Source organism: Octopus sinensis, linkage group LG3 (genome assembly GCF_006345805.1).
Source record: "Octopus sinensis linkage group LG3, ASM634580v1, whole genome shotgun sequence".
NCBI classification, from domain to species: Eukaryota; Metazoa; Mollusca; class Cephalopoda; order Octopoda; family Octopodidae; genus Octopus; species Octopus sinensis.
The window spans coordinates 69,345,290-69,357,313 of record NC_042999.1 but is presented as its reverse complement, the minus strand read 5'-3'; the positions used below and the strand labels follow the sequence as shown (position 1 = coordinate 69,357,313).

Here is a 12,024-nt window from a genome sequence, read left to right as displayed (position 1 = left end):
TTTCAGCCTTGTTCCTGTAGTCTTAGAAAATTGGTAAAGGAAAATTTTGAAAGTATTCTTTTTTTATTTCCTGAAACAATATAAAAAACATTTTACTTAACTGTCATTAGATTTGGGACTGAAACAAGATCAGTCTGTGGAATATGGTGTCCATCAATGCCAGGAGATGGCAAGCATTTTACACAGAATGGTAACAAGTGGTGAGTATTCAGAAAATTATTTAATTCTTAATTGCATAATAAACGAGCAATGCTATTCTGATATAAATAAGGTTTCATTCAGAGTCCTTTATTTGAAAAATAGAGTGTGACATATTATTTTGACATGAGCAGTGTAATATTTTTACACTATACCATATGTGAGGCAAGGTTCACATAGGTAGTGTTAGATACCCATGTCCTACCAGAGGGTCATATGGTACCATAGGTCATACGACATCCTAGATACCACACAACCTACCCATGGTCGTTTAAAAATTTGGGTTATCTTCTATTGGAAGATCTTGAATTATTTTCAAAAAGAACTATTTTGGGTTCCATGACAGGTAAAATATTAACACATTGGCTCCCACAAGTCCTGCCGGTGGGTCGTGTTGGAATGTTAGTGAGTCCCACCCACTCCACCAGCGGGTCATTTTTCGATTCCTTTCTTATGGGTTTTCTGAAAGCTGGAATACTCCGATTGCTTTGATTTGTGCTGTTGCTACACTAAGAGAACTGAATTTTGCTATAGATTTGGTATGTATTTTTCCTTTTTCTTCTGATTTCATCATGTAATGAGGTAAAATAAAAGACTGAGTATTGAGAAAATTTTATTTGCCACTGAAACAAAAATAGTTCTTTTGGAAAAGATTTCAAGATCTTCCAATAGAAAATACCCCAAATTTTAAATTGATCATGGATAGGTCTTGTGGTATCTAGGGTGTGATATGAACTAGGGTACCACATGACCTTCCAGTGGGACATAGATATCTAACACTACTTATGTGATCCTTACCCCACATATAGTATAGTGTAAAAATATTACAATGCTCATGTCAAAATTAATCACCTCACCTGTGCTTGTGCCACATAAAAAGGCACTAAGTCCACTCTGCTGAGTGGTTGGTGTTAGGAAGGGCATCCAGCTGTAAAAATCCTGTCAAAACAGTCACAGAAGTCTGGTGCAGGTTTTGGCCTGGCCGGCTCTTATGGTACTGTCCCACTCATACTAGCATGGAACACAGACGTTAAATGATGATGATTGTATTGGGACTTTGGGATAAAACGTGAAATGAGGCTTGGGAGCCAACGTGTTAATTGTTAGTAAGGACACAGTATTCAGTTTCTGTGTTCTAACTAGCAATTAATACACACATACCAGTTGTCAGGAATGTATTCAATATGTAAACTGATTTATGCAGTAGTGTTGCACTGCTGTATTCAGTAACTATTTAAGCAATCCATTTGTGGATAGTTAATGGATTGCTCTTTCATCTGTACCAACTGATGAAAGAACAATAATTCTTGAAATATGCATATACACCTGTAACTGGTTCAAAGTTGTAACATGTTCGAATGTCACAATATAACATGGAATGAAGTGTATGTAGAAATAAATGTCAGAAGGCATGTTTGTTAATAAAGCATAGTAATTTTATTTGGATTGCTGACAAGTGCTGAGCAAAGTGAGTGTATATATGCAGGAATGGAAGGGAAGCCTTGAAACTTGCAATTGCACAAGTAGGTTAGAAGTTTGTGGTGCTAAGGATGTAAGAGAAACAAACAGGTAGTAACCGGTGGTATGAAGGCTGGTGTGAAATGCCAAGATCTGTCCGCTGTTGGTTGAGGAGATCTGTCCACTAACGGTTGCAGAAATCTGTCTGCTGATAGTTGTGGTGTCAAGGCCTTCTGCTGACTGACTGCAAAAAGGTGCACTCCTGCTGGGCTGATGACTGTTGCTTTTATAGGTATACTACCAGCTCTGATTGGCTACGGTTGCCAAAGCACAACTGTGCCAATATGCAACCACCAAATAGAGCTTCCTTGACTCACTACACACCCATTACCTACTTTTCCTATCTTTGATTGCATTCTTTTTGCAAAGATGTATTTGTATATGAACCGTAACTTGCAGTGTTAGCTCTGGATTCTATAGAAAATCTGGAGAGATAAACTTAAAAATAGAAAGTGACACTATCATTTCGGACATAGTGTTGTTACACTCAATTTTTACTGTTTAACCCTTTGAATCTACGACTCTTCTTCAGCAGGCATGATTTCAATTTGACACTCCTGGAAGACATGAAAACGAGTGGCCATATGGTTTTGTATTTATGGCTGGGTAATGGACAGAAACATAAGCATAATCATGGGCTCAAAGGGTTAACTCTTTTTGTAGCAAGTTCCTGGGAGATGTAAGCTATTAATAAGAAATCCTGAGAGTCTGTCAATCCTCTCTAAGACCTGTGCCGGTGGTGTGTAAAAAGCACCCACTACACTCTCGGAGTGATTGGCATTAGGAAGACATCCAGCAGTAGAAACATTGCCAGATCAGATTGGAACCTAGTGCCCTTCCCCCCACCCCTGCCAGTTTTCAAACAGTCCAATTCATGCCAGCATTGAAAGTGGATGTTAAATGATGATGATGATGATGATATATATATATATATTATATATATATATATATATATATTATATATATATATATATATCTGTGTGTGTGTGTGTATGTATATATATATATATAAATAAAGAATAAATATGCAAATTGATGCTAGTGCCACCTGACTGGCTCCCATGCTGGTGGCATGTAAAAAGCACCCATTATACTCTTGCAGTGATTGGCATTAGGAAGGGCATCCAGTTGTCGAAACTTTGCCAGAACAGATTGGAACCTGGTGTAGCCCCCACCTAGCCTGCTAGTTTTCAGTCAAACCATCCAACCCATGCCAACATGGAAAGTGGACATTAAACAATGATAATGATGATGATGATGAATATACAAATACAATTTTTAAATATTTTTTTATTTATTATGGTGTCCTGTGTTAGCAAGTATAAGTAAACATTAATTAGTGCACCCAAAGGGTTAAAAAGGTCAGTCTCTCCAATGTAAACTGGCACTGGTTTTAAATTCTGGTGGAGAAATATACCCACATAATTTCTTTGTTACATAAATTGGGGGCTAAGCCAGTTTGAATTTAACATACTTGCACCCATTTTCCATTTCTAACGCTTCCTAACACTCTTACAAATTCTTCCCACCCACACTCCTGATTCCTCGATCCCCTGCCATTTCTTCTCACCTCATATCCTGAGGGTCCTTCCAGATACCAGATCATCTCTATTTAATCTCTTTCCTGCTCCACCTCACCCATCTCTCTTCTAAAATATGAGTAGCCACCTGGCCCTTCTACAGCTGGAAACATGTTCTACTCTCACCACTTCTTTCATAGTTTAGCCCTCTCATCTCCAAGCACAAAGCAACTTCTTTTGGGGTTTGTAGTCATGCAGGTTACATCGTAACCTCACTAATGCTGGTGTCCTGAATAAGAGGATCCAGTACACACAGTAAAGTGGTTGGCATTAGGAAGAGCATCCAGCCATGGAAACTATGCCATACTGGATCATGATGCAGTTCTTGGACCCAGTCAGAATGTCCAGCCCATGCCAGCATGGAACGTAGAAGGTGATGATGGTGATAATGCATACATGACCCATGCCATTTCCAATGCATTCCAGCATGGAAGATGGGTATTGACCCTTTAGAATTTTAACAGGTCATGTCTAGCCCAAATATTCAACCTCATTCGAAAAATAAACAATTTTTAGAATGAGTTTCAGGAGCGGCTGTGTGGTAAGTAGCTTGGTTACCAACCACATGGTTCCAGGTTCATTCCCACTGTGTGGCACCTTGGGCAAGTGTCTTTTACTATAGCCTCAGGCTGACCAAAGCCATGTGAGTGGATTTGGTAGACGAAAACTGAAAGAAGCCTGTCGTATATATATATATATATATATATATATATGTATATATATATATAATGTATGTGTGTGTATATGTTTCTGTGTCTGTGTTTGTCCCCCCAACATTGCTTGACAACCGATGCTGGTGTGCTTATGTCCCCTTAAACTTAGCGGTTCAGCAAAAGAGAGTGATAGAATAAGTACTAGGCTTCCAAGAATAAGTCCTGGGGTCAATTTGCTCGACTAAAGGTGGTGCTCCAGCATGGCTGCAGTCAAATGACTAAAACAAGTAAAAGAGTAATTGCTTCATCAAAAAGCTATGGGAAAATGCATGATAAATTCAAAACAAAGAATGTAAATAGGCATTAGATTTGACAGAAATTATCCTGAGAGCTAAAGATTATCCTAAGTGCTAAAGGTTTAAAAGATGAAGAAGATTTCATTAATGCTACAATTTTCTTCTTTGAAGGTCATTCATTTGGAACTGCAGAATTAATTAAAGAACATTTGGAACCAGGAATATGGTGAGTTGAATATTCAATTATTTTAATGTTTGGGAATTATTAGATAAATTAACAATAAAGTAATAGATTAACAAGAATGTAATCTTCTAAAATGGAAGCAAGAAAGATTATGCACTGACATCTCTTCACCATTCTTTCTCTTTTCTATTTAGGGTTAACCATATACCATAAAAAACCCATGTAATTTATGCATATTTTTCACAAAAATAAAATAAACTTTAGGGGTGCATAAATTCTATGAGTAGATCGTTTCCAGAATGTTTTTAGAAATTTTTTTTTTTGTTGAAAAAAGAAGTACAAAATGTAAACATTCGTACTGGAAGTTGACTGATTTAATATGAGAATAGGTTTTTACAGAAAAAATAATGGCTGAAATATAATGAAGTTGACTTTTATTTATGCTGGACAGTATAATGCTTACTTTTTCTGTATAAATTTACTAAAACCTTAGGAATGAGAACTCAGGTCCTAAATTTCCCCATAGACACCTGATGAAGGCTGGAGGGTATATCAGCCGAAACTTTGTGTTAACAACAAACAAGATGAGGACAAATATCCATCAAATGTAAATAATGTACATAATTCCTCATCTCTTAAATATAGAACTGTAAAACCATTAATGTTTATTGGTAATTAAACTTAATTTGCAATACATGTGCATATTTATCAGATTTGTTTTTGTTAGTAATCCTTATCAAAAACTTTTTCTGTGATCATGGTTTGAGAAGACATACAGCAGTATGCTAAAGATCGGACATAATCTCTTGTGGGCAAGAAATGTAAAATAGAGTTTATTATAAACAACACAAATACTTTATAATTTAATAGCTTTTAAACTGATACCTGTTAATCAGAAATCATTTTTATTTAATGAAAACGTAATAAAAACTAACCATAAGTAAGTGAAATTATGCTAAATACAACTAAATTGGAAACCTTTTTTTCCTGGCCATATCAGCAATTCTGAAAATTTTGGGTGCAAATTTTACATAAGTAGAAGCATTTTTTAACAAATTTTATCCTGAAAATCACCTGTGTAAATTATACAGGTGCACAAATTAAATGGGTTTTTACGGTATTTATATTTTCTCTATTACAAAGCATCTGCTTCTGTCCTCTATCCTACTTTAACCTCTCATCATCTGACATAAAGCCACCCCTACCCAATTCAACACCCCCTACTCAGTTCAGAGGGTCTTGTCTTGTGAGTTACATGGTGACTTCACAATGATGATTTGTGGTGCAAAAATAGGTATACAGTAAGTATCACATCGGTGTTACAATACTTAATTCATTAAGGGCAGCGAGCTGGCAGAAATGGTAGCATGACGGGTGAAATGCTTAGCAGTATTCCGTCTGTCTTTACGTTGTGAGTTCAAATTCCGCCAAGGTCGACTTTGCCGTTTATCCTTTTGGGGTCGATAAATTAAGTACCAGTTGCATAGTGGAGTCAATCTAATTGACCAGACCCCTCCCTTAGAATTTTGGGCTTTGTGCCTAGAGTAGAAAAGGATACTTAATTCATTAAAATCATTAGTTCATTAAATTAATTAGCCTCATTTTTGATATTTCCAGTGTCATTAATCACAAAAATACATTTATCATAATTTTTAGTTTTTTTTGTAAAAATAAATGAGTATTGTACATGTTTTCTTTTTTCATAACTGTATATCTACTTTTGCACCACCCTGTATATGTATGTATATTTATACACACAGACACACATATATTATGAATTTTCTGTTTGTTATGTTTTTGTAAAATTTTCCGTTTGATGTGTTTTTGTTAAATCTTTGAAGTACATATATTTATATATATATTTATATATATATATATATATATATATATATATATATATATATACTGTGCATATATATATGTGTGTGTGTATATATATATATATATATATATATATATACACTCTGCACATATATGTGTGTGTATATATATATACTGTGCACACACACACACATACACACACATATATACATTAATAATAGTAGGGAATATAAAATTCCAAACCTACAGGAAAAAATTCAATTTTGCAATTCTATAAAATAATATTTTTTCTATGATTTAATATAGATAATACCTTTCACTATCAACTGAATTACTCAATAGAGGTTATTTCTCTTAATTATATATATATATATATATGCACACACATACATATACATACACACCTATAAACACATATACATGCATATCGTCATCATTTAACGCCCGTTTTCCAAGCTGATATGGGTTGGATGGTTCGAAAGGAGTTGGCAAGGCTGGAGAGCTGGTCAGGCACCAGTTGTCTGTTTTGGCAGGGTTTCTAAGACTGGATGCCCTTCCTAATGCCAACCACCTTACATGCATATACATATCTATACATCTATATGTATCACCATCATCCTTTAACATCTGTTTTCCATGCTGGCATGGGTTGGACGGTTTGACTGAGGACTGATGAGCCAGAAGGCTGCACCAGGCTCCAATCTGATCTGGCAATGTTTCTACAGCTGGATGCCCTTCCTAACGCCAACCACTCCGAGAGTATCTATCTATATATGTATGCATGTGTGTGTATATACATCTATAAACACACACATATGTATGGAGTAATTAATACTAAATGTGTGCATTTATGAGAGAGAGGGAAGAGAGGGAAAGATTGTAGGGTACCAGCCATGACTTTAAATAAACGATAACTTTATCAATCAAAGAAGATCAATAATATAAATAATGGAAGTAACATAATCAATAACATCCTCATACACAGTGCTACAGCATGGCCACAGTCTTAAGCCTAAAACCAGCACATGAACACACACACATACTTATATGCACACAAGCATAAACATAGTCAAACACTTTCAGACTCACACACACTTGCACAAACACTTACACACGCTCACATATTCATACACACGCTTACACATTGTTGACTGAGTTGACAATAAAACAGCTGACGAGATAATCTAGCAACCACCAATATTTCACAACCATTGCACCACTGATAGCTTCTGCCCCCCCCGCACCCTATCCACCCCCTGTCTGTTACCCTCCCTTGCTCTACCCCCATCTCCCTTAAGTCACTACAGCTGTTTCTGTTCACATAAACACCAGTACCCAATCAGTGGTACCATAGTTTATCGTCTTTTATCTTTTGCTTGTTTCATTCATTAGATTGTGGCCATGCTGGGGTACCACCTTAAAGGGTTTAGTCAAACAAATCACCTTCCCCCATCCCAGTACTTTTTGTTTAAACCTGGTATTCATTCTATTGGTTCTCTTTTGTTGAGCTGCTAAGTTATGAAGATGTAAACAAACCAACACTGGTTATCAAGCAGTGATGGGGACAAACACAAAGACCTAAACACACACATATGTATAGTTCATCATCATCGTTTAATGTTTGCTTTCCATGCTGGCATGGGTCAGAGGCGAAGTGGCTGAGTTCCTTTTGAGTATTGGGCCTCAGGGCAGCAATGAACAAGACCTTTGGCATTATGTCATGCTTGAGAAGACCCATCAAGGCAAGCAAAATCATAGTTATGGCAGATACTTGTGTCACACAAATTGGCACGTAAAAGCACACATTGCACTCTTGGAGTGGTTGGCATTAGGAAGGGCATCCAGCCATAGAAACCCTGCCAAATCAGACCGGAATCTGGTGCAGCCTTCCACCTTACCAGCCCTTGTCAAACTGCTCAGCTCATGCCAGTATGGGCAACATACATTAAATGATGAAGGTGATATATATATATATGTACATATATATTGATATGTATATGCATGTATGTGCATATATACATTTTTTATCTTTCACTTGCTTCAGGCATTTGACTCCAGCCATGCTGGAGCACTGCCTTGAAGTATTTTACAATTCTATATTTAAGTTCTATATTTATTTTAATATGGGGTAGAACCACCTTTAGCAGTAAATTCAGCTTGAATTCTACAAAGTTTGAATTGTCTCTAGTTCTTGCAGTGATGATGGGGGAGGATATCGACTCCTCACTTGCTTTTCTAAAATGCACCATAAACGTTCAATACTATTGAAATCTGGGGACTGTGGTGGCCTGATAAGATGTTCAGCTTCACTAGAACATTCCTTGTGCCATTCAGTAACAAATTTAGCTGTGTGAATTGGTGCATAATCATCCTAAAAGATGATGCACAGAGGCAATGACGAAAGACCAAGACCTCTGGAGATATGCTGTGACTGCGGTGAGTTCATAGCTGTACCCTATACCAGCTTCACATAACCATACATATACATATCACGTGATCATGTGACCAACCAGGCTATCAGATGTTGCTACACATCGCTGGTCACAATGCGCTTCTCATTGTTTTAGCCTTCAAATGGCGCCACCCTGTTAGCTAAGCGAGCAGGCCGACAGAAGAAATAGTGAGAGAAAGTTGCGGCGAAAGAGTACAGCAGGGATTACCACCACTCCCTGCTGGAGCCTCTTGGGGCTATAGATCTTTTCGCTCAATAAACACTTACAATGCCCGGTCTGGGAATTGAAACTGCGATCCTACAACTACGAGTTTGCTGCCCTAACCACTGGGACATTGCACCTCCACATATACATATATATATATATATACATATATATATACACACACATATATATATACACATATATATATATATATTTTATATATATATACATACATATTACACAAATGATGTTGGCATCAATTTTAAAATCTACCCAAGACTTGGCCCCCATGCTATCTGCCCACAACAAAAATTGAACTCAGGACACATAGCAACATAATGTCACAATTACTTTACCTCAACCACTCCAGCTCTCTTTAATATTATACCAAGATATGGCAAAATGGAAATGGATCCCCTAAACTTCAAATGTTTACTAGACAAAGTTCTTCAAAAAATCCTGGACCAACTTCCTTCACCCAGACATGTCTCCAACAATAATAACTCTTTGCTAGACTGGGTTTTGGTGCCCCCTGAAACCTATCAAAGTGATCAAAGTTATATATATATATATATTTGCATAGCTGTGTGTGTGTGTGTGTGCATCAGAGGGCCCACTCTGACAATATCATCCTGTTCACTCTATCTTCAACCACTGACGGTAAAATCTTATCAAATAATATTTACATCTTATCAATTAGCATTACTAAGCTAAATAAACATGTTTGCCTCATTTAAAACACACACACACAGGTATATATATATATATATATATATATATTATATATATATATATATATATATATATATATATATATATACATGTACATATATATTTTTTTTAAGCAAAATACCTTATCTTGTTTCATAGCATGACAGGCAGTGATTATCATCATCATCATCATCGTTATTATCAGTGTTGTTGTTATTATTATTATTATTATTATTTGTTAGTTTATTTTTAACTATTTAGTTTTGTTATTTTTATTATGAATTATTTTGATGCCGAGGTTGGCTTTGTTTCCCCCCCCCCCCTCCGCTGGGTAAAATAAAACACCAGTCAAGTACAGAGGTCAAGGATATCGACTTGTGCCCCTCCCCTTAAAATTGTTGGTCTTATTCTTAAATCAGAAGCCATTGTTATTAATCTTACCATTATTTTAGCTGGCAGAATTGTTAGCACACCAGACAAAATGTTTAGTGGTATTTCTTCTGGTTTTATGTTTTGAGTTCAAATTCTACCAAGGTCAATTTTGCCTTACATACTTTTCAGGTCAATGAAATAAATACCAGTCATGCACTTGGGAGAGAGAGGTCGATGTAATTCACTACCTCCACCACTCAAACTTGCTGGTCTTGTGCCTAAATTAAAAAGAATCATGGGAGATATTATTCAATGTTATCGTTGTTGCTATTATTATTATTATTATCCTTTTGGGGTTGATAAAGTATGCACCAGTTGAACCTTGGGGTTGATGTAATCGACTATGCCCCCTCCCTCAAAACTTCAGGCCTTGTGTCTGTAGGAGGAAAAATTATTGCCTGTACGACGACACATAAAATTGCCTATGTAGTGCCACATAAAAGCACCCAGCACCCTCTATAAAGTCGTTGGGATTAGGAAGGGCATCCAGCCATAGAAACCATGCCAAATCAGACTAGAGTTTGATGCAGCCTCCCTGCTTGCCAGCTCTGGTCACACTGTCCAGCCCATGCCAGCATGGACAACAGACATTAAGTGATGATGAGGATGATTATTATCATTATTATTGTTATTGTCGTTATTATTATGGTAATCTCACTAGTGCAGGCGGCACAAACAATTCACCCAGTACACTCTGTAAAGTGGTCAATGTAAAGAACATCCAAGCAAACAATGAGGCCTGGTGCAGCCCACTGTTTTGTCAGCACCTGTCAAAAACCGTCCAACCCATGCCAGCATGGAAAATAGATGTTAAATGATAATTAACAAAATTCTCAGATAAATTCAGCATGGCACAGTGTGACATGACAAGGTTGTACTTTTTGAGTTAGTGGTACAGCCCACCCAAAGGGCTTCAATACAGTTTCCATCTACTTAGTTCCACTCACCAGATTTGGGTCAACCCAAGGCTATAGAAGATGACATTTACTGAACACATCATGCAGTGAGATTGAACCCACAATCTTGTGATTGTGAAGTGAACTTCTTAACCTCTCAGTCTCACTGCACCTCTGATATATAATACATAATTAATTGTGGTATACAGTATGGGAAATATACATATACAATTGTCAAAGCCCCACTAAATGAGGTGGAGGGAGCAGGGGTGGCGATGGTGGTTTTGTATTGAAGTTCTCTTGTATAAGATGTAGGTGGGGTGTACATTGTTAGAGTCTCATTGTATGAGACTGTGGTGGTGGTGTCTATTGTCAGAGCCACATTGCTTGGGATGGTGGTGGTGGTGGTGGTGGCAGTGGTATGTATTGTTAGTTACTTAGATTCATAATTTCTAGTCTCCCTTCTCATGGCTTCATTGTTTCTTTACAGTTTTAACCTTTTACCATTTAAACCAGCCAATTTCTGTTCCCAAATATTCAACCTGTTTTGTGGTCAAACCAGCCACATCCAGCCTCTCACACCTACCCTACAATGTCATTCCAAAAATATACAATCACATGATTGAAATCTTGAAGCTACAAAACAATGCAGGATTCATTTAAAACAAAGTGACTGAATAAGCTTTAGAGTTAACAGGGTAACCTGAATGCCAAAAGGTTTGGTTGCCAGAGAAAATGCTTAGCAACATTTTTTCACGCTTCATCATCAACATTTAACATCCATTTTCTTTTCTGGTATGGATTAGACAGTTTGACAGGATCTGGCCAGCTGCAGAGCTGTCCAGGCTCCAGTTATCTGTTCTGGCATGTTTTGTACAGCTGGATGCCCTTCCTGATGCCAACCATTTTACAGTGTACTGAGTACTTTTTACATGGTGCCAGCATGTTCTGAGTTCAAATTCCACTAAGGCTGAATTTTCCTTTCAGCCTTTCAGGGTCGGTAATAATAAGTATCAGTTGAGAAATGGGTCAAAGAAATTGACTTTCCCCTCCCCTCAAAACTGTTGCCAAAATTAGA

The 12,024-nt window shown here is 37.0% G+C and overlaps 1 protein-coding gene across 3 annotated transcripts in view; it reads left to right on the top strand.

Annotated features, from left to right (window-relative positions):
- Window positions 1-12,024, top strand: part of LOC115209360 (epithelial splicing regulatory protein 1) — a 90,857-nt gene that overhangs the window by 42,483 nt on the left and 36,350 nt on the right. For all 3 annotated transcript variants that reach the window (XM_029777732.2, XM_029777731.2, XM_029777734.2), the window contains exons 4-5: window positions 111-200; window positions 4,417-4,471. In XM_029777732.2, coding sequence (XP_029633592.1) covers window positions 111-200; window positions 4,417-4,471 — 145 coding nt within the window. The remainder of the gene's footprint in view (window positions 1-110; window positions 201-4,416; window positions 4,472-12,024) is intronic.